The sequence below is a fragment of the Myodes glareolus genome, chromosome 9, assembly GCF_982192425.1.
Source record: "Myodes glareolus chromosome 9, mMyoGla1.1, whole genome shotgun sequence".
Lineage (NCBI taxonomy): Eukaryota > Metazoa > Chordata > Mammalia > Rodentia > Cricetidae > Myodes > Myodes glareolus.
The window spans coordinates 67,054,869-67,081,227 of NC_142034.1; the positions used below are offsets into that span (position 1 = coordinate 67,054,869).

General features: G+C 45.1%; 2 protein-coding genes across 7 annotated transcripts in view; one reads left to right on the top strand and one right to left on the bottom strand.

Annotated features, from left to right (window-relative positions):
- Positions 1–1,867: 1,867 nt before the first annotated feature.
- Mfap3 (microfibril associated protein 3) lies at positions 1,868–20,520 on the bottom strand. 2 transcript variants are annotated; one of them, XM_048437751.3, is made up of 3 exons: positions 20,383–20,520; positions 8,644–9,069; positions 1,868–6,171 (listed from the first exon to the last, which is right to left on the bottom strand). In XM_048437751.3, the coding sequence occupies exons 2-3, from the start codon at positions 8,906–8,908 to the stop codon at positions 5,402–5,404; spliced, it is 1,035 nt and encodes a 344-aa protein (XP_048293708.3). In that variant the 5' UTR covers positions 8,909–9,069; positions 20,383–20,520; the 3' UTR covers positions 1,868–5,401. The 2 variants fall into 2 exon arrangements, with proteins under 2 accessions (XP_048293708.3, XP_048293709.3); XM_048437752.3 differs by lacking the exon at positions 20,383–20,520 and adding an exon at positions 14,951–15,275.
- Positions 20,382–26,359, top strand: part of Fam114a2 (family with sequence similarity 114 member A2) — a 37,966-nt gene continuing 31,988 nt past the window's right edge. For 2 of the 5 annotated variants that reach the window (XM_048437748.3, XM_085694970.2), the window contains exon 1: positions 20,382–20,517. The gene's annotated coding sequence lies outside the window, so the exon portion shown is untranslated. Of the gene's footprint in view, positions 20,518–20,893; positions 20,954–26,359 lie in introns of all 5 variants that reach the window. The other 3 variants (XM_048437746.3, XM_048437749.3, XM_048437745.3) reach the window with 3 other exon arrangements.

The window sequence follows — 26,359 nt, forward strand, 5'->3', positions numbered from 1 at the left end:
CTGGGGGCTTGGATGGGATAAAAGAGGGAAAAGGAGAAAGCTAGCTTGGCCCTATCAATCATGTCTCTGCTTCCAGGATATGCTCAGGCGAGCAAGCTCCTACCTCCGTGCCTTCCCCACCATGATGGACTGTACCCTCACAACAAGAGCCCACACAACCCCTCCTCCCTTCAGTTGCTTTTGCCAGGTGTTTGGTCACTGTGACAAGATAGGTGACATACCCTAACCTAGTTCTGGGTGCTCCTGGGTAGCATATGGGTACAGCTTCAGGAAGTCTATTGCTTTCTTGATTAAAAACAAAAACAAAAAACCAGACTCAGCTGCTGTCTTGTCCTTTGACTGCTCCTCTCTACCCTGAAAGTAGAGCCGTGCTGTAAACAGAAGGGTTGTCCTTGAGCAGGTGCTGTTGGCACCGTGCCTAGAACTCCCTGCCACCCACTATCCCTGCGATCACCATAGACAGACTTGAGTCTCCACCCAGGACATGCTAGAGACCCGAGAACAGCATGTAACTAATAACAGGTCCTACGGAGGGCAAATAGCCCAGCTTGCTGGCACTGGGTTAGACAACGCTAGATGTGAGTAGTCTGAGGAAGACAAAGCGCTAGATGCCCATAGCGGTAATCCACTCCAGAATGTTCCTGTATTGGCTTCCTTCTCCTTTCCATCTTCCCTGCATTTCTAGAATCATCTCCAAAATAATGTCTTAGGAGCTCCTTCTAGAACCCAAATATGACATCTTGTGACCATGAGAATTAGACCCACACACAAAAATGGCAAGGAGTCTACGAGTCAAGAGCTCAATAGCAGGCCTGCGCCCTTGCACCATCTTTGGAGTGCCTTGCTGCAATTATCTGAGAAACAGTCTGCTTTTGGTAGGCTACCATCCCCAGGTTGCCTCAGAGCACAGCCAGATGCAATTCTGAGGGTGTGAGGAACTTGTGGCTGATTGTGTATCATTCGTACTTGGCTAACAGTGCTGACGCCGCCTCTGCTAAGCAAACCTTATTTCCTCCTGCTCCAGCTCATCCTCACGTGGATTCTACAGCCAATTAGACCTCATCAACTCATCATCAAGTCCAGCGAAGAGATGCTGAAGTGTGTGGTGGAATTCCATGCTGACTTTAAAAGTCAGTGGTGGCATCAGGATCATGTCTTTTGCCACGGAAGGTCAGGGCTGGATCTTCACTCCACTTAAGCAATGAGCTGTATGTTCCACCCTTGCCTTTCTCCTTTCTCTGCTGTGTTCCGTCACTAGTGCAAACACCACACTTCTCACGGAGCTAATGCTTCCAGCTGCCAATGCTCGTGACAACGGCACACCAGGAACACATGCCAGTCCTCTGACCTCTGACTCATTGGATCAGCTTCCCAGTCATGGAGAGCTTCACTTCAGAAGTAAGTGGGAAGCTGTGCTGTTTGGGTCCAGAGTGACAGTTACCTACTGGCTTGCTGTGGGGAAGGTACCCACCCAAGTGTGGCTCACGGCACCACACAGACAAAGAGAAGAATGTTGAGTCGAAACAATCACACTGCATTCAGATACACCCTTGTTTACAATCATCAAGATGGAACTTCAGGGGCTGGAGAGAGGGCTCAGCAGTTTAGAGCACTTGCTGCTCTTAGAGCGGACCTGGGTTTGGTTATCAGACACCTACATGGCAGCTCACACCGTCCATAGCTCCAGTTCCAGGGGATTTAACACTCTCTTCGGACATTCTCAGGCACCAGGCATCCCATGCTGCAGACATACATGCAAGCAAACACCCCTACACATACACCCAAAAAGAGATCAAACTGGATCATCCATGAGAAGAAACCTACTCTGTGGACTCAAACATTCTATTAAATGTACAACATTCAACTCTGACTTTTTAATTCAAGTTTTTATTAAAATAACGGCTGAGACACAAGCACTGTCAAGCAACACTCATTTCCTCGGTGAGACAAATCCATAAGCACCCGAAGTTTTCATGAGGCTGAGTGTTGTCATGCTCCTGCCCAGGAGAGAAGATGTGGCTCTAGAAAGGGGGTACACTAGAGTTGCGATCACTGGTGTGGGGATGAAGCCAGCATTGTGCTGAGCTGATTCTAGACAGCAAGCATGAAGCCTCCTGGGACTGCCAGGGACCCAGCTTACTCTGCTATAGGGTGAAACCACATGCAAGGTATAGAGAAAGAAAGCACTGCTCCAAGCGCTCTCGAGGTTCGGGGACTGAAGAGGAACCGGCATGTGGATGGGGAAAGGAGCAAAGCAGCAGCAGGGGCTTTCTCACAACTGCCCCTCGGTCAGCAGCTCTGATAATGTTTCTATCAATGTGTAGTGGACAGGAACTAGACAAGCTCACCGGGCCTGACTCAAGAATCAAGCCGAAAAGTCAGGCACAGTGGCACATAAATTGTAACAGCAGTGTTTGGGAGACAGAAGCAAAAGGATTATTTCAAATTCAAGGCCAGCCTACTACAGATTGCAACAAAGGCAGCATAGCAGTCATGCTGTGATCCTGGTATTCAGGAGGCTGGGACTGGAGGATCAAATCTGAAGCCAGGATGAACAATATGGCAAGATCTGCTTCATAAAAAAAATTTAAATCATAATAGACACAGCGTTGAGGACTGGGGTTACCAAACTGCTCTAGACAACAGGGCATCAACTCAAAGAGTGCACGTGTGGAAGGACAGGAAGATGATGGAATCACAACTTTTGGTGATTTATAAGTCACTATTTAATTCTGTAAGGACGTTGAAGTTCATTAAATGACAATACAAAATTCACAATATGGTGACAGACCTATTTTAGACACAGTTTGTACTCAAAGGCATTAAAAAAAATCTAACCTATAAAATTCAGCCTGACAGAAAGATACTGACACCAGCTGGTAACAACAGCGAAGGTTTACAAACAGATGAGCCTGTGCTGAGTCCATCTGGTTTGATTAGACACAGGACATATTAACAAATGTCCCTTTCACCCTGATAACCAGCTTTACTAGTCTGCCACGCCTCCTGACTTTGACCTACCTTGTGGTGATGGAACTTGGAAGGCCCAAAGCAGGGCAGTAGCTTTGGCCACCAGGTAGGTTACCACGGGTGGTGGGATCAAGTCCAGGCTTACTGCTTGTAGGGAAATGGACCCCATCCCTAACTGCATGGCCACTGGTTAGTTTATGGTGCCCAGGGGTCTTGTTAGATAGCTCAGGCTGGCTTAGAATTTGCAATTTTCCTGCCCCTGCCTCCCAGGTGCTGGGGTTGCAGGTGTGTCCCACTACACCCAGTGCCTGTTTTATGTTTCCATGACAACTGGCCCAGGCTACAGTAGAGTGGCCAGTATGAAATACGAGAATTTACCCAATCGTTTTGGTATTTTCCATTTTTGCAAAGTACTATTTTCTGAAACTCTGGTCATTAATTGTGTCTACCTTAAAGTTCAAGACATTAATGTCCCTTCTAGGAACATGTGGGGTAGAACCAGTATTTAAGGCAACAAACTTCATTGTAAGAAGAGATTCCAAACCTGCTTTATCAGGTAAGGGACTGAAGATCGGAGGGACATTCAGGAGACTGTGACTCCACAGAAGAGATTCTTAAAAATTCAAATTTGTCCAGAGAACTGTGTAAGAAGGGAAAATGTGTTCTATAATTTAGGATATGTTCAAGAGCCCTTGTTCTACAGCCAAATGTACAAAAACAGCTTTCCTTAAAGAAATACACATCTCTGAGCCAAGGCAAGCTTTTTGGTTAAATGATTGGTAGCTTTTGTTTGGCTCTGGAGGTTTCCATGGAAACAGCCTGAGAGATAGAAAAGGCAGCATTACCATATTATCCATATGCCAGCTGATAAAACTGCACACTGATTCGTTCACTCTGTCCAGGGCAGAGGCGTCATATTTGATAAGCCTGGACAAAGGCAGGCACTGAGTTCACTGTTACACTGTGAATTTCCTGTCATCCTCTGCTTGTTTGACATTTCAAATTCAATTCTGACGAACACCTCCTCTGCACATTCCCTCAGGACTTTCTAGTTCAAGCAGTGCTTCCACAACCAGAAGCCAAATGAAGTGAAGCATTGCACTAAGCTCCCCGGCCACGATGTTAAAATTCTACAAGAGCTTCCTGCAGCTGAGGAGATGATTGTGAAGATTACTTATAATCAGTCCTGTCATTCTTGGCCAGGCGGGAAGTGGCAGCTTCAGTGCTCACTGTACCCAGATGAGCCAGGTGGCACGAGCTGTCATTTCCCCCCCTTACGCCTGGATTATCTGTTTTAATACAATAACTCACCGAACACAATGATCTCATCGGAGTTCAGGTAAGTGCTTCTAGAAAGGCTATGAAGGCAGCCCTCACTCAAAAGGACACATTCAAAGAACAAAAACTCCAGTACTGATGAGTTTCAGCGAGACTAGAATAGGTGTATCACCTTTAGCACCAGACTGAGGACCACAGAGGGCAGGAGTGTTGCCGAGCTTGCTCTAAAGTGGATTCTTCAGTTATCAACCCAAACAGAGCTTGCTTAGAAATTCAGTACTTATAAGAAGAGGAAGCCCGAGACAATATTAAGAAGTATCAAAATTAATGATTTGAAGGAGATGACTTGACATCATTCTTGCTCACAAAACACTGAAAACACTCTTCCTTGGGGACATTGAGGCCAGCCTCACTGGACTAAAGGTCTTAGTAAGCTAAAGACAGGATGTACTCCCAAGAAGGATACATTTCTCACTGAGAATGTTTTTTTTTTTTTTCTTCTTTTCTTCTGTTTTTGGAGACTGGGTGTCTCAAAAAACTGTTCTGGAACTTGCTCCATAGACCAGGCTGGCCTTGAACTCAGGGATCTGCTTGTTTCTGCCTTCCTGAGTGCTGGGGTTGAAGGTGTGTGCTACCACACCCAGCGAGAATGGTTTTCTAATGGCAATTTACTCTCTGGACATGTGTAACACAGTAGTGCTCATTGAAAAGGTCCGCCCCAGCACATGGGACTGTTCACTCCCCATGGCAGAGCATCCACGTGTGGCACTGGCGTAGACAGCTAGAGTGCAGAATAAAGTCTCAAGAGAGGACCCAGGGTGTAGTGAAAGGCTGACTCAGAGGCGCGACAGTTAGGAAGTGTTGGGCCAGACACGACTCACTGAGAACAAATCCCTCATTTCTTTGATGATCCAAAGAAAAACTGTAACCAGAAAAGAAGTCTCCCTGTGTTAACAGCTCAGGTAGTTTTCAGTCTTAGCACACATCACTTAAAGAAAATGACCAAATATCAGAAAAATGTTGCCTTTCACAAGGACTTTGGCAATTCATGGTCTGGTGTGCTTAAGGTTAAAATGAGGACCCTGGTCATCTTATAATAATGCTATTCCTCATGGCAGGCTCTTTTCCTGAGCACTGGGGAGGCGGTCAGCTGTCACTCTGTGTGGGGAGTGCTGCCCTCAGCAGGTGCAGGGTCATCGGATGTGCTGAAATGGCTGCTGTCTTGAGAATCTGTCCCAATACTCTTGGTCTCTGACTGAAGGTGGACAGACACCTGCACTGCTATCTCCTGGCCTTGCTCACTCAAAGAGCCGTCATCTGAATCTGCACCAGGTGAGTTACTGCGTCCCAGCTCTGGGTTAATCACATAGATGCCACCTTGAGCATCCAAGGCAGGCCTCTCCTTAATTCTCTCTCCCATGTCATCAGGGTCATCCACTCGCACAGCCTCAAACATTTCCTCAACAAAGGCCCGACAGTTCAGAATGAGGGGTGGGAGAGGGACACTTCTGGCCAGTTCTTCAATGTAGCGGGCAAACTCCATGGTCTTAAACTGGGTGACCTTGGCAAGCTCCAGGGTTTTGGCCGAGGTGATGATGGGGATGCGCTTTGCTATCTCAAAGGCCTTCTGGAGCTTTTCAGCCCCCTCGGTCCTGAAGAACTCATTGATGGCCTTCTCAGTCTTTCGGAGATGGGTGCTCATCAGGCACAGCCGAGTGACATTCAGGATGAGTGTGATTGTGAAGGCGATCAGGCAGACAATCATGTAGTAGACACTCATGTCTCCAGAGGTGAAGATCACACGGAGGGTGACTGAGTAGGAGGCATGAGTTGGAGAGTTGACGATACATGTATAGAGCCCACGGTCATCAAAGGCTACATTGGTGATATTTAGGAAGTTATCAGAAACCAACCATTTTCCATCTAATAAATCCAACAGAAACAGAAAAAAAAATTACAGAAAAGATCAACTGCCTTGCCAATATTCACTTTTTTTTTAAATAAAACTATCGTAGCTTGTCTGTTTTAGACTCCACTGTTTCAATCATGCTAAAAAAACAGAAAGAAAGGAAGTAAAGCAGTCTGCCATGTCTGACTAGGATTCTATCAGTATAAAACAAGTAATGAAAACTGATCTTCTGACCATCCTCAGGTCAGGATTTCCTTCTCATAGCCAGAAACCAAGCAGACATATAGACCCAAAAGATCAATCTTTCAAAGACATGCTCATCTGTGTATGTAAGTCTACACCATGCTGTGACCTGAATATTTTCATACATGAGACGGACATGTCTCAGAAGTATAGACATGCTTATTTATGGGTGATGGGCTATGTGCTTCTATTTTGATTGAAACATTGCTTACTTTCCATCATGAACTCATATAACAATGTACAGGAGTTGTTTTTAAAGACACTCCTAGCATAGGGCCGGAGAGAGAGTTCAGTGGGCGAAGGCACGGCTCACGAAGCCTGATGACCCGTGGCAACTGAGCAGAGCAGCAGCATGCTTCCACTGCTCTGCCTCTTGACTATGTCATGTAAGCAGCTGTTCTGAGTTACTGCCACTGGCCCCTGCAACGGAAGACTGTAACCTGGAACTGCGAACTGTAACAAACCCTTTCCTCCCAAGCACCTCTTGTCAGGGTATTTACTACAGCACTGGAAAGAGACTAAGGCAACTATACTTCCAGTGTGTGGTGTTGGAGAGCCAACCTGTGTTTGCTAGGAGAGGGCTGAGCACCGAGACATACTCCAACACTCAGCAAATGGGTACTTGAGATGGAGAGAGTACCTGTTTCCCTCTATGTTTCAAGAGTGTTTCCTGAAAGGTTAGCTAATGGGGAGACTTCTTCATCATTTTGGTTTCATGGTAACTTCCCTTTGAGGTACTTGAGGTACTTTGTAACTCAAGTATTTATCACAAACATCTTTTTTTTTGAGACAGGGTTTCTTTGTGTAGCTCTGCCTGTCTTGGAACTCATTCTGTAGACCAGACTGGCTTTGAACTCAAAGATCTGCCTGTCCCTGCCTCCTGAATGCTGTGATGCCCCACTACTATCTGGCTTGGTCTTTTTTTGTTGTTGTTTTAAAGATTTATTTTTATTTTATGCATATACATGTTTTGCCTGCATATATGTCTATGTACCACATGAGTGCCTCATGCCTATAGAGACCAGAAAAGGGCATCTGGTTCCCTGAAATTGGAATACAGATAATTGTGAGCTGTCAAATGGATGCTGAGTCTCTTGGAAGAGCAGCCAGTGCTCTTAACCACTGAGGCACCACCTCAGGTACTCAAAGATCTAACAGAACACTAGTGAAAGAATTAGTCTAGATTAAAATGTGCATCAAACAAATTCATACAAAGAATAAAATAAAAGCCCAATAAAAAGTAAACCTTGACTAGATTATCAGTGTACAATTCTCTTTTTAAAAAAATATAATACATATATGTATAGTGTGTATGTGTGTGTGTGTGTATGTGTGTGTATGTATGATGGACGTATGATCCACATACCAGTACATGTGTGGACATCAGAAGACAACTTGTGGAAGTTAGTTTGCTATCTCTATGATGTGGGTATAAAGTTGCCAGACTTGATGGCAAGTGCCTTACTTACTGAGCTACCTTGATAACCCGTCACTGTGCAATTCTTATGAAAGAAATAAAGATTTGAAGAGAAACTTTGCTTTCAAGCAAATTAAAGTTAAAATTAAAAAAAAAGCTGAAGCTGGGCATGATGGGGAATGATAGTAATCCTAGCACTTTGAAGTCAGAGGCAGGATGATCTGGAATTCAAAGTCATTCTTGGCTAAGGAGCTCCTGGTGAACCTGAACTATAATACTTCGTCCAAAACAAGACAAAGGAACAAAAGAAGTAGAAGGAAAACTCAGCTGGATGGAAAGTAGCTTACGACCACCTTTTAAATTTATATCTATCCTTTTTTGTTCAAGGATTATAATTATTTTGTTCTTTTTTTTTAAAAAAAATTATTTATTATGTATACAATATTCTGTCTGTGTGTATGCCTGCAGGCCAGAAGAGGACACCAGACCTCATTATAGATGGTTGTGAGCCACCACGTGGTTGCTGGGAATTGAATTTAGGACCTTTGGAAGAGCAGGCAATGCTCCTAACTGCTGAGCCATCTCTCCAGCCCCCTATTTTGTTCTTATGGATAGGTATGATACTTCAGACCTTATCCCCTCCCCAACCCCAGGATCAAACCCAGAGCTTTGTGCATCTCGGAAAGTGCTCAACCACTGAACTGCCTCTCTAACCCCCTTTGAAGCAGTCCCCTTGACATCTTATCTTGAAGAATTCTTGCTCTGCATGTCCTAACCCTCCAAAGCAGGGTTGAGTCACCTGGCTCACCACAACTTAGAGGATTACCTGTGCTGTGTAGCTGCCGTCCTTTTGAGTTGTACCAGTGGACATCTCCATACTGATCCATCGTGAGAAGACACTCCAGGGAAACGTTTGTCCCCTCTTTGGCTATGATGACATCATCAGCAGAGTAGGAACCTCCTGGGAGTTCGAAGCTCGGGAGAAACGATGCATTGTGGGAACTATGATTTGCTCCCACATCTCCCCAAACCATAGCAGCTGGCAGGAGAGTGACCGCCACTAAGATGGACAGACAATGATGCAGCTTCATGGGAAAACCAAAAGCAGTCTTCTTTAGACTTGGAAAACTCAAATGTGGCTATGCTGAACAGGATCACAGTGAATGACTTGCTGCCAGTAGAAAAGTTTTCCGAAGAAGTGGTCCAAGAGCGTTCTGAGGCTTTCACAAGTAAAAGGAGAGTGAAGGCCAGCCTAAAAGAAAGCCACATAGTGTTTAAATCAAGATCCACCATGGAATAAAACTGCATGCCCCAGAAATGAATAGACATGAAACCAATTCAGTAACCAGTGCTGATATCACCCCACAGAGGTGGAGAAGCAGTGCTGACCAGGCACCAGCAGACTTACATCCCAGTCAAACCTTGCTGCCAGGGCCCCCATCTTGACAAGCAGCTTTCTCTGGGCTTCCACTTTCTCACCTGCCCACTGAAGGGAAGGATGAGACTCTCTAAGGATGTTTCCAGTTCTAAACGCCGAGATTCCCTTTCACTTGGAAAGATTTTATGAAACAGGGAGTCAATGAGGGCTGAAATATAGTTTAACAATCTTTTATTTCAACCTGCTATATCACAGCCATATGCTATATCAGTATGTGAAGCAATTGATATGTCTGATTCATTACCATGGGGATCAGAATCCATGTAATCCAACTACATATACAGATTAAACAAATAATTCAGGGACATCTGAGGTAGAATCTGGTTTTGTTAGGAAAAAAACAAAAACAAAAAGCTATGTGACCTACTGAATCTTGAGTCTATACATCTCCCTCTCAGAACGCTATACAAAAAAATTATCTTCTTTACAACTAAGAGACAAAACAGAATATTTAGTAGCATGTACAATTAACAAATTTAGAGGATGAAGTCTAACAAAATTGATATCTTGAGTGTGTAGTTGGTAGAAACAATATACAACTACAAGAAAAGACTATTAGATTTGGAAGAAGAATAAACTATGACTAAAAAGCAAAATATAAGTCTAGCCTGAGTCCAGGTGTTTATGATTTTCTTCTAGCTAATTTGATTCCCCACTTTAAACCACCAGCCTGCAAGGAAAATGTCAATTTACACTTCTATACATATGTGGTGAGACTGCTTTATTTCTTGTCAAAGTCCAAGGTAATTAGATTTGGAGATGACGTTTATCTACTTTTATACTTACAGGAAGGCTACTTGATCCAGAACATAAAAACCAATGGGTCATTGTATACTGCCATTAAACCCTTGAAGTCTGAATTACAAGTTTTAAAATGTCATTTAATTTTCATTAAGGTCTTGAAGGACTGGATGAATAATGACAATAAAAAAATCTCAAACTTTAAAATTTAAGGATAGACTATTAAAATAAAAACTTCAGGCTTTGGCTCTACAGGACAGATTAAGTGTATTTACTTCCATTTCCTCCTTAAAAACCTACTAAAATGACACTGACGGAAACAGCCTTGGGCACATAAATGATTTAGCTTAATTTATAGACTTCACAGTGATGACATGTTGTGTCAGATAATGCCAGAAGGTAATGGGAGAGTTTGGTCGAATAGCTGAGGTGATGGCACAAACACTTAGTGATGGGGACCAGGAGCCAGGCTCTGTGCTGTATAAGCTTCTAACTCTTGGTCACTGAAGATGAACAATATCTGACAGACATGACTTCGCCCTCTTTCTACACCAGCAGTTCTCCCGGCAAGAGTTCCAAGCTTTCCCCAGGACTTTGACAGGGAGTTCCCCAGGTTCACCTGAATCAAACTTTGAAATGCCATTCACTCCGCTGCCATATTTTTTACTATTTACTAAAGCAAGACCTTTAAATCCACTCATTTTTTTGTGTGTATTTATTTTAAAGGGAAACTGTATACCAACCACTTCAGTGGATACAATCACCTGCATGACTGAATATAAAAACGACTCACTCCAGAATTATTGCCACCTGCTTCAGGCTCAGAGACGGACACCCACTATCTCTGTGGCCTTGTGGTGAGGACTGCTGTGGCCCAGTGCTGTGTCAGAGGAAGGTCAGTTCCAGGCTGTGTTCTTTTCTCGCTGCCTTGATCCTGCACTCGCTGCCCACTCCACAAGTGAGCCACGTGATGACTCTAGTCTTTGACCTCTTCAATTCTTGTTGCTGAACAAGTATCTCCTATATTTACCCTCGTCATTGTAATCCCTGAGTCTATGATTTCATGTCAGAACCAAGAACCCAACCCAGTCTCTTTCCCTCGAGTCAGGATCCAGCATTCTCTGCCTCCTGAGTTTGGTCATGAGATGTACTTGTCATTACAGCTTGTGGCTCTCTCCTGTACACCCCTTGACCAGTAACCTCTCTGCTCTCTGCTTGTGTCCTGGCCTTCTATCTGAGCAGTTGTTTCTGATCTGCCCATCCCTCAGATCTACTGCACTGTTTACTCTCTTGGGAGGCAGTGAGTGTAGCTCCACATTTTGCGTCCTCTTGCATTTCCCCCTTGGGGAGCACAATGTATGTCCTCAGCAGGAATGTGGCTAGATAAGAAGGGGGTCCCCAAGCTGAAACTCAGTGTTGGTGAAGGCAGAGAGGAAGGTGGTGCAGGACAGGGGTGAAGCAGAAGAGGTACAGACTGGAGCTGTGAGGAGCTTCTTGGTTTGGAGATTGTTTTCCCTATAAACATGGTGATGTTCATCTCTGAGGCTTGCACCAGGTAGCAGTACCTCTAGAGTGAACAACACTGCATTGTTGCTTTTATTCTCAAGTGTACAGGCATTTGTCAAAGGGATTTGCAACTTCTTCTTTACCTAGTACTAGAGAAAAAATGTGGAAGTTAAAAAAAAATCACCAAATTCAGGAATTCAAACCCATCTAAGTAGTTTTATCATCCAGGGAGCTGTTAAAAATACAGATCTTATTTGGGCTTATATTGGCATCCTGGAAAATTCTGAGGCAAGGGTCCCTGGACTGACATCAGGAAGCACCAACAGCTCCTCTCCTTTCTGACAACCCTGATAATGGTGCTCCAGACTGTTGGAAAACTTCCTTCCACAGAGCTGAGCTGTCACATTCCATCCTGGCTCTGGCTTCCTCTGCACTGGTGCAACTGAATGCCTGCAATCTGATAAAGCCAGGGTGGCAGAGGCGCAAAGTGCAGGCTTGAGTCCAATTTCTTGGATAGGCATTCAGGCCTGGATTCTAACCAGCCCTTTAGTTTTTACAAAGGACTTAAAGTCTGTGTCTTGTCCTCTCATCTTTAAAGCAGGGAAAACAATAGTACCTATTCTTACAGGAGAGTGGCAACGAGAGTAATGATGTAAAACAGAGTCTGGCAACAACACTCACTAAGTGCACTCTAGCTATTACTGCTGATGGTTCTTTAGATGTGCTTACACGCACACCACCTGACAGCTACACCATTAAGCACTTTTACTCAGACTACCACACAACTTCAGAATAATCTGGGGTGGGGAGCCATGGTTTAAACGTCAACTTTCTATTCAAAACATCGCTTTTCTTATAGTCTCACCACAAACCAGTATCTTGCAATAACATGAGTCAAAAGGGGGCACTATATGTCACATTACCTGTGCCCTGCATTTGGGGCAGGTAGCTTCTTTACGATTCACTTATCCTGTGGGTCCTTTCAAGTCCTGCTTTTGTTTGCTTGGGTCAACTGTTGGTGTGGGAGAATTGTCTGTATTCTGTCAATCATATTTTAATAAAACGCTGATTGGCCAGGCAGGCAATATAGGCGGGAAAGCCAGACAGGAAGTAGGGGTGGAGCAAAGAGACTGGGAATATTCTGGGAAAACAGGAAGCTCCCTCCGCAGTTCTGCCCAGACCACCAGAGAGGAAAGATGTAAGCTGCCCAGCTGAGAAAGGTACTGAGCCGTGTGCTAACATAGATAAGGATAATGGGGTAACATAAATTATAAGAACTAATAAGTAGCCTGACCTAATGGGCCAATCAGTTTTATAATCTTATGGAGTCCTATGTGTGATTTTTCCTTGGGGCTTGCCGGCTGTGGGGTACCAGGTGGGGCAGGTACCCCAACAAGTCGGCCCGTCGCGCTACAAACTGTTGTGGTCCAGGGCCAGCCCAGGCCTAAATTATTTCTCAGACAAATGTGGAGTTGTGGGGATAAAGATACAACTCATATGACTTTATTGGGAGGGAGTTTTTAGGGATCCCTTATGAAATCCTGAGTTTACATCCTGAAAAACCACAAGCTGAAAAAAATGACCGTGGTTACTTCCACACCCTTCTATGCCCATATTGTCACGTCTTCCTATCTATGACTGCTCTGTACGCCTGCTCTGTCACGTAGACTAAATTAACACCCCTTTCCTAGGCGACCTCCCAAATTACAAAGGAGCAAAACAGCATTAGCATATCCTGACCCTTTGTTTAGTTTGTCCCCAAAGGCTAGGTGACCACCTTCTGTATGGTAGGTACAAACTCTGGCCTAAAATTCTGGCCGCCACACAATGTAAAAATATGGGCCTGTATAATGTGGCCCCATATAGTCAACCCTTTAGTTAAGTAAGCTAAAGGAAACCTTTGTTCTTGGGATTTAGGGTGGAGACATTTGGGGTTATTTGAGGGGAGCAGGCATCCAGGGGTTGAGACAGTTTGGGTCAGTCTACCTACCTACAATGGAAAGCTGAGGGCAGGACAAGAGGGAAGAAGAGAAGAGAGAGCCATGAGAAGGTGGAAGAGGAGGAGGTGGAGAAAGAGACTCATACATGTTGCTTTGGCTCTTACAGAACTGCCTGGTACCAATGACTTTTCTTTTTATTCCCTTAAAGCAATAAACATCTTTATTTGATTTTATTCAAAATTAAAACCACAAATCATTAAGGCTAACCTAGCAAACAAGGAAGTAAATGGGGGGGATGGTTAGGTAGGAGAAGGAAGATTAAGTCTTGTAAAACTAGCAGGAGCACAGCTGTGGTCACCAGGTAACCCTTGTTATCATCTATCTCCAATTATCCCCCCCCCACCCACTTTGAGACATGGTTTCTCTGTGTAACAGCCCTGGCTTTCCTGGAACTCACTCTGTAAAACAGGCTGGCCTCGAATTCACAGAGATCCGCCTGTCTCTGCCTCCTGAATGTTGGGATTAAAGGCGTGCGCCACCACTACCTGGCTCAATTATTCTCTTTACACTACAGCAGCAGTTGTCAATTTGTGGGTCTCTGCCCCTTTGGGGGCTGAACACTCCTTTCATAGGGGTTGCATATCAAGATATCCTACATATCAGACAGAGTATAATTTATAATATTAGTAAAACTAGTTATAATGTCGCAACAAAAAACAATTTTATGATCGCGGGTCACCCAGAACATGAGGAACTTCATTAAAATGTTGGGGAATGTTAAGGTGTGTTTGTGCTGCGTTTGTTTAACTCTGTGAAGCTGTGATTCTTTGCCTGTCTAAAACACCTGATGGTCTAATAAAGAGCTGAATGGCCAATAGCGAGACAGGCGGGGATGGCAGGCAGAGAGAATAGAAGGAGAAATGAGGAAGGAGAAGGACACTAGGGGCCAGCTACCCAGCCAGCCACAGAGTAAGAGTGGAAAGTAAGATATAAGGAAGAGAAAGGTAAAAGTCTAGAGGCAGAAGGTAGAGAGGTTAATTTAAGAAAAGTTGGCAAGAAACAAGCCAAGCTAAGGCCAGACACTTACAACTAAGAATAAGCCTCCGTGTGTGATTTATTTGGAAGCTGAGGTGGGTCCCTCCAAAAGTGAAAAGAGTAAAACAACATTAAAGGGTCAAAGCATTAGGAAATTTGAGAACCATTGCACCTAGGGATGTTTTAAGCAAAGTGCCCTGTGGCCCACACCCGTAGTCTTTGCTTTATACTGACACAGCCATTTGCGTGGGCTGGAGGTTCACAAACCCCTTCAACACAGGCTTTAGAGGAACTACAGTCACCCTCAAGTTGGTCCTATGCCAAAGGGAGCACAGCAGCCTGAACCTGACTTCATGCCAGGAGAAAACTGGATACAACAACAGTCTCGGGTGTCCAGTCAGCACCAGTCACTTCAGACCAGCCACAGGCATCCTAAGGCCTTCCGATGTCAGCCATCAAGAAACAGAACCCACCTGCAGGTGGGGATGTTGAGCAGTTGGAGACAACAGTGGCAGAAGTCCAAGATGAGAGCAGAGGGGTGAGGGTTCGGACACTCATGACTTATTCTTCATATGACACCTTAAGCTAGCTTTGGTGGTTTCTGCTACCTGCAACCAGAACCTCATCCAGTGACCATTCCTTTTCCTCAGCAGTGATGATGGAGGTTAGCAACTGTCGCCGCTCAACTCACAGCTTGATTTTACATCAGTTAAACTGGGAACCAATCTCACATAGAGTGAAGCAGCCAATGCTTCGAGTGCAGCTCAGGTGAGTCGGACTCTATCCCGTACACTAGTTGAGAAGCTGGGGGGGGGGGTTAGGAACGGCTAACCCCCCCCACACACGCGATACCATGAGCAGAGCTGAAGGGAGTGCAACTGTGCTGCGAAAGCAAGAGAGCAGAGGGTTCATGAATTTCACGAGTGTGACCCACTTTTAAATTTGGCACTTCCAACACCATGCCTGTTATTCTCAGTGTAGCAGCTGACACGTTAGGATCATGAATAAGCAGAAATGTAGATTATTTTACCCTAGAAAATCATTCTGAATATTGAGTATTATTTTAAAAGTCAGGAAGTGAGCCTTCACTGCCATGGCAGACTGTTTGGCTGCTGTTCCTGCCAACTTTGAGCAAAGAAATATTTCCCTTCGGCTCTGATTTTCAACAGAAGCAAACAAGGAAGCAATGTGGCTGACTTCCGTTCTGGGGGCTCAGTATTAAGTTGGCTGAGGAAGCTGCCGTTTGCAGAAATCATTCTGGGATCAGTCAAGGGGGAGAGCACTGGTGCCCAGATGGCAATGTTTTCCACTCCAATTACAGCAGGATACTAATGTCTTACTCTCCAGAATTAACCGCTCCGTGCTGTATTTACAGCGCATCCGCTCTGCTCTGCCTTCAGTCACATGTGCAAAGTGGAGGCGCCCCTACGGACTGCCACACAGTTGACAAAGTGGCATTCTGAGCTGGCAAGGAGGAAAGCACATGGAGAGCAGCTTGCATGGACTCCATCCACGGCAAAGAGCAAACACAGTTGTGCTGCTTCCCGTCAGTGTTGCCATGGGGATCTGTGAGAGTACAAAGTTAGTTCTGGGGCCAAAGAGATGGCCTGGTGGGTATAGACACCCATCGTGCAAGCCTAAAGACCTGAGTTCCACCCCGGGACCCACATAAAGGTGGAACAGGAGAACTGACTCTGCAAAGTTGTCCTCTGACCTTCAAACATGCATCATGGAACACACACCACCTGCTATATATTAATATGTGTGTGTATGTGTATATATATACATATATACACACACACATATACATTCACACACATACATACATATATGCACACTAACTAAATCTATATATCTATATCTATATCTATATATATATATACATACACACATTTTTAAAGTTATTTTATTTGAAGAGGTCGTTTTGTGGGCCATTTACTTAAACGTTTCTAGTCTGTATTTCCAGTTGTATCCTGAAGCCCACAGCACTACTTTCAGACATATGGGCAATCTCAACTCAAACGTCAGCATGTTTTCTGGCACAATGAAAAACTTCTGTGTTCATCCTTTTTGGAGCTTTGTTTAAGTCCCAGCATCATGCTGACTCTTATCCTTTCTGCCAAACAGTGACTGTGAGTGGATGGCAGGATATCTGTGAACCAGCTTAGATCCAGGACCTCTCCATCCCATTTTCTTCACTCTGTCGTCTGAAACCGAGCAAGACCTCACCGATCTTTAACTCAGTAGATAAACCCTCTCCTGGTAACGCCAGACATACTTGTCCAACATACATACAGCTTAGAGGGTATCCACACAACCCTTACAGTTTTGTAATGCAAAATTATAGGATTATGTAGTTTAGAGGCTAGAAGAAGAATGGGTTCTGGAGTTACAAGTACTCACTCAGTCCTTGCTCTGGGTGAAGCCCAGGCTGGAAATGTCTTTTGTTTTCATACCTATTGAATGAGGTTATTAGCAGTAATCATCTTGGACTGTCTGGAAGCATGAATGTGGGTACATTATAAATACATGCTGTTGTTATTAGCATACTTTTAAGATATTTTCCAGCTAGGTCAACTGTAACTACCCAGATCACAGTCCTTTTAGCCCATCTGGGTGTAATCCCAGCCTCTGGCCTCCATCTTTGGAAGCCCCTTTCCCTGAGCCCATCAAACCCTGACCCCTCCTCAGGAAAGGCCAAGACCACTCCCACAGGCTATTTAAACTGCTCCTCCCCCCCCCCCCCCCCCCCCCGCTCAGAATAAACATGTGGTCTTCCCTCTTCCTCTTGGCTTTCTGTTGTCCCCTTGGGCCACCTGAGAGCACAGGTGTCCAATTAAATCTGGATATCTTTTAATTTGGTTTGATTTGGTCTGATTGGGATTATTTGCATCGGTGGAGAAGCTCGTTTTTAAAGAATATTCCTAACACTGGATACCACACTCAAGTCAATTTAATTCCTTGTGATCTATCCAAATACTGCCTTTTAAAGAAAGATAAACTCTATTAGCGGACTTTCACTACCCAATAGATAAGCTTAAAACTCCAGCTAGCAGCTGTAACTCTCCAGAAGTTGAGTATGTAGGCGGCAGTGCACACATGCACAAACTGCTTGAATTTGGTACATGCTTATAATTTGGTACGATCGTTAGCTGTACCTCTATCACTTGCTCAGATGTGCTCTAGGACTCTTAGTTTCCAGATCTGGAGGCTTATTCCATCATAATAATGGAATCCCTCTCTTTACCTAAAATCGTACAATGTTTCCAGTCTGTAAACTTCAATTATGTGTCTCCTACTCTCCATTGTCTCTAATTTTCAACTTAATGTTCTGGTTTTAGTTGCTTTTTGCTTATCATTTTCCTTCCCCAGAGACATTTTCCCATGAAGACTCTACCTGCAATCTCATCTCCTGTTACACAGGAAACCTTCTTACCCAAACTCTCCCCTGACCTTGTTATTCGGGGTTTCTTTGCTTGATCAGGTCTCTAGCACCCTGAAAATTAAGCGTCAGCAAGACTCAGCAGTTTCCCTTCAGTTGTTTCTCTGTTCAGATGCCCATGACGTTAAGCATGCCAGTCTGAACAACCTCAGCCTTTGACAGAGGCCACTTTCTGGGGAAGGGTGCAACACATGGAGTTCAGATGAGCATCAATCTGGGAGGAGCAAAGGTGTCCATTCAAAAACTTCTAACTAGTTTCCTGTTCTCAGGCTCTGAAAACTGTTTATAAAGATATCTGAAGAGAAGGAAACAGCCTTTTGTTGTTGGCTTATTTTCTTTAGGAGTGGCACTCCAGAGGATTTGATCTATAAATGGCTTTGCAAACTCAACTTTGAGAAAATACCAAATTAACCTGTGGTGCTTGTTAAAGAAGTAGAATTCTGGTCTCTCTCAGATGCGCATTATAGCTGTACTTGATTTACAAATCAAGCTTAGGGTTCTGTTAATTGTCATGACAATACTGTAATTCAGCAGGGAGTCCTTGGGTGTCCCTGACACAGTTTCATGTCCCTGCTCACACGTGACAGAATTTTTCTAAAGGCTACACAATGATGATATTCAAGAGAACACAGGGGAAACCAGACCCTAGCTGTATTCTAGGAAGTCAAGAATTAGAGAAACTGTAATTTTGTTGTTTTTGAGAAAAGGTGTCTGGTAGTCCAGACTGATCTCAAATTGCACCCCAAAATAAACTTGAATTCCTCCTCTTGCCTGTATTTCCATTCCAAGTGTTGGGATTACAGACACGTGCCAGCATTTCCAACTTTATAGAAATTTCTTTATAGAAATGTCAGTTATCGTTTAATGAGCTTACTATTTTAAAATAAGTTATTGTTTTTGAGAGTGACTTTGATTTCTTAAATGAAAACTACTGGTAGTTGTAACCTATATAAACAAAACCTTTTGAAAATCTTGTTAAGTTTAAGTGCAATGGATTCCCAAGACCAAAAAAAATTACAATTGTTGCTCTATTAATGACAATATGTAAAAGATAAAACAGTTACTAGCTGACCAGGACACATGCCTCTTCTGTACATTTTCCTTCACAAAAGAAAACCAAAAGAAAGCCACTGATGTGGGATCCCCTCTGTGTGCTGTGAATACCATTGGTTAATAAAGAAATTGCTTTGGCCTATAGCAAGGCAGAACTTAGCTGGGGTGGGGGAAACTAAACTGAATGCTGGGAGAAAGAAGGCGGAGTCATGAGAAGTAATACAGTCCCCCACTGGTAGGAATCTTGCCAGTGAGCCACAGTCACATGGGAATACACTGATTAATGGAGATGGGCTAGTTTAGCCAGAAATACATTTAAGATGTTGGGCCAAACAGTATTGCAAATAATATGGTTTCTGTGTGATTATTTCAGGGCTGAGCAGCCGGGAACTAACAAGCGGCCTCCTATAACAATCCATTTTATACTTTTAATTTATTTGTTGACCAGACACTTTTGTTTGAGACAAGATGTAGTTATTTAGCTCTGGCTAGCCTAGAATTCACCATGTGGCCAAGGCTAGCCTTAACTTGCAATTCTACTCTAAAGGAATAGGCATTTAGTAAGATGTAAGATCCCAGGTAACATCAGTGTACCAAAATTTAAAGACTTATCATCGAAAGTAAAGAAAAATAGTTGAAGGGTTTCAGGAAGTGGTAATTACAACTGGACACTGATATAAGGGATTGACTAGAAGGAGGAAACCTGGATCCTTTGTTGTTGTTTGTTTGTTTTTAGATGCTAGAGATCAAATCCAGGCACATGACAAGCAAACGCACTACCACAGAGCTATACGCCACACCAGATCTGGACACTTGAAAGCGAATCTTAGCTTCCTTAGTCTGTCGGCGACAGCTCAGGGGCAAATGAAGCAGAGCAACCCTGAAATTATGAGTCAAAAGGACGTCACCCCCCTGCTTAGAAACCTTTAATTACTTCCCACCGAGTTCCAAATTAAAAGTCGAACTCCTTGTCACTGACCCGACAAGGACTCAGTGCCCAGATCTCTGTTCTCGTATCCCTCCCTCCGCGTTGTAGCCCTTTGCTGCTCTCTCTCCTGGCAAAGCTCTACTTCTTCTCTAGATCCGCAGAAGGCTTCCTCCTTTTCACTTCCTCACTCAGTTCCACTCTGTCACCTCATTTAAACTTCGAAAACGCACTTAGCTACCATCTCAGATGGCGATGTTTTGACTTGTTTGTGGGCTCCCTTCCCTATCCCCTTAGCAGGGTCTTTACGGGTTTCCCGGTGTCCCCGGAGGTGTCGCTGGCCCTCTCTAGGAGTCCGTAAATACTTCATGGCGGAACCCCCACCCCCACCCCAGGCCTTCACGGCGGGCATCCCCGAACCCTTCGCGCCCAGTCCCAAGCATCCCCATCTCTCAGGACGCTACCTGAGCAGGGTATACACTCACCTCACCGGAGTCAGCTCCTTCCGCCGCAGCGGATGCCTGACCCGGAAGCACTCCGCGAAGGCGATCCCGCCTCCGTACGGAGGTCAGGACTACTTCCGTGACCGTCGGAGTGGCGAGCGGGCGGCCGTAGCCCCGGTGAGGGGGGGGGGATTGTCGGGTCTGCGGGGCTTCCGGGTGAGAGCGACGAGGGCTGGGGTCGCTGGGGTCACGGGTTGGAGGGCTGTTGCTGTGTCCGGGATTTTCGTCAGCCTCAGGGGCTGCGGAGCTTGTTTACGTCAGGCCTGGGGGTGGGACCTGCGTGCGGGTTTGCGGAGACTGGAGACTGGCCTCTTTAGCCCGGGTGCCGCAGCTGCCCGCCGCCCGGTCTCCTCGTCGCGCTGTCTGGCTGCGGCGCTGACCCCTTCCCAGCTCTCAGCCGCTGCCTCTGGGTAATGCGGTGAGGACGCGTGTGCATCGAATGTGTTCTGTCGTTCGACTTCTCCCGTCATCTGGGTCTTTCTCCTCCAATCAGGGAAGCACACTGACCACAGACTACCCGGCAAATATTAAATAGTACAATTCCGTCCGTCTGGTATGTGTTTAATTTTGTTTACAGGGACGGGGGAGGCGGGCATCACTACACACAGAATCTCGTCGCCTGGCTCAGCCTGAAAGCCTGGCACCTCCTCGATGCTTCTTAAAATCTTAGTTGTGCAAGGGAAAGAATAGGGGCAACCAGGGTTTACTAATTTGTAATGTTCTAGTGCCAAAGAATTAAGTGAAATTCACTCAGTTTTTTGCAATGTGTGTATTTGCTTACATATAGCACATCTGTGGACTTAACATATGTTGAAAACCGGAGAAAGGAGAAAAAAGTAGTTTTAGAAGATACATTTTTGTTTGTTTGTTTTTCCTAGATAAGTTTTCTCTGTAGCTTTGGAGCCTGTCCTGAAACTAGCTCTTGTAGATCAGGCTGACCTCGAACTTACAGAGATCCGCCTGCCTCTGCCTCCTGAGTGCTGGGATTAAAGGCGTGAAGCCACCACCGCCCGGCCACATTTTTTTTTTTTTTTAAATACACATCAAGAACAGCTTCTGAACTTGTGCAGGCATGTCGGTGTCTTGTTATTAGATCAGCCTTTGTACTGAGTGGGGCAGAAATGGCATAACATTTCTTCTGTCTCCAGACTGGGTACATAGTGGGAATGCAAAAGGTGTTTACCATAATGATTAAATGATCCTTTCCTGAGTTGGTTTGAGTGACAATTGTTGCTTTTGTGTGAATTATTTTCTCCATGAATTGTGGGATTGTTTAATATATGCATATCATGTACCCACAAAGTTTAGGCTGTACAGTGTGTTTGTTGTCTTAATCCACCTTTCTAGCCCTGTGCCTTCCTTTGCTTTTTCCCTAATACAGTCATTGCTGGAGGTGACTATATCATGGCTCACTGACCTTTCTCCTGTGTTGTATCCATGCAATTTGTTACCCTCTGCTACCCTGTTACCCTCTGCTCTCCTTTGCTCTCCTCTGCTCCCCTCTGCTTCCCTCTGCTCTCCTCTGCTCCCCTCTTCTCCCCTCTTCTCTCCTCTGCTCCCCTCTGCTCCCCTCTGCTCCCCTCTGCTCCCCTCTGCTCTCCTCTGCTCCCCTCTGCTCTCCTCTTCTCTCCTCTGCTCCCCTCTGCTCCCCTCTGCTCTCCTCTGCTACCCTCTGCTCTCCTCTGCTCTCCACTGCTACCCTCTTCTCTCCTCTGCTACCCTCTGCTACCCTCTTCTCTCCTCTGCTGCCCTCTGCTCCCCTCTGCTCCCCTCTTCTCTCCTCTGCTACCCTCTGCTGCCCTCTGCTACCCTCTGCTCTCCTCTGCTGCCCTCTGCTACCCTCTGCTCTCCTCTGCTCCCCTCTGCTCCCCTCTGCTCTCCTCTGCTCCCCTCTGCTCCCCTCTGCTCCCCTCTGCTCTCCTCTGCTGTCTTCTGCTACCCTCTGCTCTCCTCTGCTGCCCTCTGCTCCCCTCTGCTCCCCTCTTCTCTCCTCTGCTACCCTCTGCTCCCCTCTTCTCCCCTCTTCTCTCCTCTGCTACCCTCTGCTGCCCTCTGCTACCCTCTGCTCTCCTCTGCTGCCCTCTGCTACCCTCTGCTCTCCTCTGCTCCCCTCTGCTTCCCTCTGCTTTCCTCTGCTCCCCTCTGCTCTCCTCTGCTACCCTCTGCTCTCCTCTGCTCCCCTCTGCTGCCCTCTGCTACCCTCTTCTCTCCTCTGCTCCCCTCTGCTCTCCTCTGCTACCCTCTTCTCTCCTCTGCTGTCCTCTGCTACCCTCTGCTCTCCTCTTCTCTCCTCTGCTCCCCTCTGCTCTCCTCTGCTCCCCTCTGCTCTCCTCTGCTCCCCTCTGCTCTCCTCTGCTCCCCTCTGCTCCCCTCTGCTCCCCTCTGCTCTCCTCTGCTGCCCTCTGCTCTCCTCTGCTCTCCTCTGTTACCCTCTGCTCTCCTCTTCTCTCCTCTGCTACCCTCTGCTCTCCTCTGCTACCCTCTGCTCTCCTCTGCTCCCCTCTGCTCCCCTCTGCTCTCCTCTGCTCCCCTCTGCTCCCCTCTGCTCCCCTCTGCTCTCCTCTGCTCCCCTCTGCTCTCCTCTGCTCTCCTCTGCTACCCTCTTCTCTCCTCTGCTACCCTCTTCTCTCCTCTGCTGCCCTCTGCTCCCCTCTACTCTCCTCTGCTCCCCTCTGCTCTCCTCTGCTCCCCTCTGCTCTCCTCTGCTCCCCTCTGCTCTCCTCTGCTCCCCTCTGCTCTCCTCTGCTCCCCTTTGCTCTCCTCTGCTCCCCTCTGCTCTCCTCTGCTACCCTCTTCTTTCCTCTGCTCTCCTCTGCTCTCCTCTGCTATCCTCTGCTCTCCTCTGCTACCCTCTGCTACCCTCTTCTCTCCTCTGCTACCCTCTTCTCTCCTCTGCTACCCTCTTCTCTCCTCTGCTACCCTCTGCTCTCCTCTGCTACCCTCTGCTGGCTTCTGCTCTCCTCTGCTACCCTCTGCTACCCTCTGTTACCCTGTTACCCTCCGTTTTAGTTACTTTCCTGTTGTGATAAAATACCCAGACAGCAACAAGGAATGGCGGTCTTATCTTGAGTGACAGTTCCCTTGGCCACAGTCATACTGCATCCACAACACTCAGAGAGGACTCTTTTCAATTTGGCAATTAAGATTGACCATCACACCCTTGAATTCTTTCATTGGCATTTTCATCTGTCAAGATCTTAAGCATCTTGAAGGTGGGTATTGTGAGCACAAATGTGTACATGGTCTAACTATCAGATTACTACAAATGAGTAATATAGATTTGAAGACAGTAGAGTATGACAGAATACCGTTCTCATCCAAAAGGGCTCAACAGCCATTTGGCACTAGACAGTTATTGTTGCCTAGTCAGATGGCCCCTGTTGCCTTAGCACTCCCTTTTACAAGGGGAATTGGAAACTTCTATTTTTTTCCTATGGAAGATGAAACTTTAAATGGTAGTAATTAATTAAAAGAATGTTTAAACGATGTAGGCCAATTAAAAACATCTATAGGCTATAGTTAGTTACCAATTTCTAGTTTCTGACCACTGCTCTAGGCTTATTTTAGGTGCATGTTATGAATCATTCTCTGATACTTTTAATGTTTTCTCTGTTCTTTAAGTTTTGGTGTGTGTCTGTGTGTTTGAGACAGGGTCTCACTGTGTAGCTCTGTCTGTCCTAAAACTCACTGTGTAGACCAGGCTGACCTTGAACTCTCAGAGGTCTGCCTAACTCTACCTCCCAAGTACTGGGATTAAAGGCATGTACTACTAAGCATTTTTTTTGTATATGCTTCAATTATTGTGCTATATCCCGCCCACCTTCCTTGTGAATTTCTTTTTTAGTGCATTAGAAGGCTGACAGCATGAGTTGGATTTGTCCTGTACTTAGTACACACCTGAATAAAGTGTTTGATAGTGTACCTTGAGTGTGTGCTGTATGTGTGTGATCTTTGGTGATAACTGGTTATTCTGGGAACTAGTATTCCTCTCGGTGGAAGTATCAGTTATGTGCTGGCTTTAACTGCTAAAGAGCTGCACTTTCGGAAGGAACTGAATTGGGTAACGTTACTATTCCAAAGCTGGCCTGAGAGACCAGAGGATGTATTTAGGTGGTAGAACTCTTCTTACTTAGCGTTCACGAGGTTCTGAGTTTGATCCAAGCACAGCAGAATAAATAAAATAAAAGTGGAATTTAATTATGCTTGGTTGCATCAGATGGCCTATCAAAACAGTGTTTGGAATATTTACAAAGAATCTTAAAAAATAGAAAGCTGATTTGACACAGTGTTACTCGATGGTTTAAACAGTCCCAAAAACAAGAATGGATGCTTAATGATAAAATATTTGAAGGACAGGCTAGTAAAAGGAAAGACTGATAATGGCCTTCATCAAAATGAAAAAATTTCTTTGTGGAAGACCCCATGAAGGTAATGAAAAAGCCAGGCATGGTGCCTCTGATCTATAATTCCAGCACTTGGAAGTTTGAGGCAGGAGGATTGCCATAAGCTAGTGACCAGCAAAGAGGGAGATCCTGTCTCAAAAGGCGAAACAAAATAAGACAATGAAAATAAACTTTAGGCTAGGATGATATTGAACGTAGATATTAAGTGCGCTCAAAACTCAACAGAAAATGACAAAACAATCTAACTGAAAAATGTGCCAAAGATATATCCAAATGTTTCTCAATGTTACCATTGTCAGATGGTAAATCAGCTCCTGGAAAGATGTTTGCTGTAGTGACTGGGTGCACATGGGGGCACGTGACATAGAAGCCACAGCAGGCTGCCACGTGCCTATGAAAGTGGCTGAAATTACAGGGAAAACCCGATCAGAATGCAGAAATCCTTGGTTATTTGTACTACTCTGGGAAAGGTGGCAATTACATATGAAGTGACTTATCATATAAACCTATGTTTCATATAAAACTAAGTATGGACGTAACGTTTGAACCATGTTTCATACAAAACTAGGCATGGACTTATATGACCCATGTTTCATATAAAATGAAGAATGGATTTGCCGTATGACCCATATTATTAATAAAGAAGTATTTGTTGATTATTCCAGAGAAAAAGCTTATGTTCATATAAAAACCTGTACATGAACTTTGAAAACTGTTTTAGTTATGTAATAGCCTCATGTTGGAAACTGCAGATTACCTGAAATGGGCAAATTCATTGTGATTTTCCACACACACACACACACACACACACACACACACACACACACACACTGTGATGTACTGAGAAATTGAAAGGGACTTTTGATGGAACTGTAGTGGAATGTAGGGACTTAGGCTAAGTGAAAAGTCACTGCAGAGGTGCTCTCTATGCTTCAATGTATAGGACTTGAAATTTCAGTGTCAGAGAACAGCAGTAGCAGGTTGCTATAGGTTGAAAGAAATGCAGGAAGTGTGGGCTACAGAAAGGATGGCACAGGGATCCTTGGGAGTGGATTGTGCCTTACCTGGAGAGTTAAGTGTGGCATGAATTGTAGTTGGGTTTAATTAATTAAAACTCATCATCAGATATAGGGGTTAAAGCTGAAGATCAGAGAAGCAGAGCAGTAAGCCACTAGAGAGACCTTTTACCTCTACCAATGCTTAGACCGAAGGGGCGATCCTCAGATTGCCTATACTGCACTGTGACTCCACCAAACCTCAGGCTCCAATGAGCTCTTGTCTCCTCCTCCTTATATGCCTTTCTCTGCTCAGCCACTCACTCCTGTATCCACCTAGCTAGTGCTGGGATTAAAGGTCTGTGACTCCTGAGTGCTGGAATCACCTTTGTGTGAGTTCTGTTTCTCTTTTTAGACAATTCAATCTCCTGTAGCCCAGGGTGGCCTTGAATCCTGGGATTAAAGGCGAGTGCTACCACTCCCTGGCCTCTAGTGGCTTAGCTCTGCACTCTGATCTTCAGGCAAGCTTTATTTATAAAACCACAAACAAAATACCAGTAC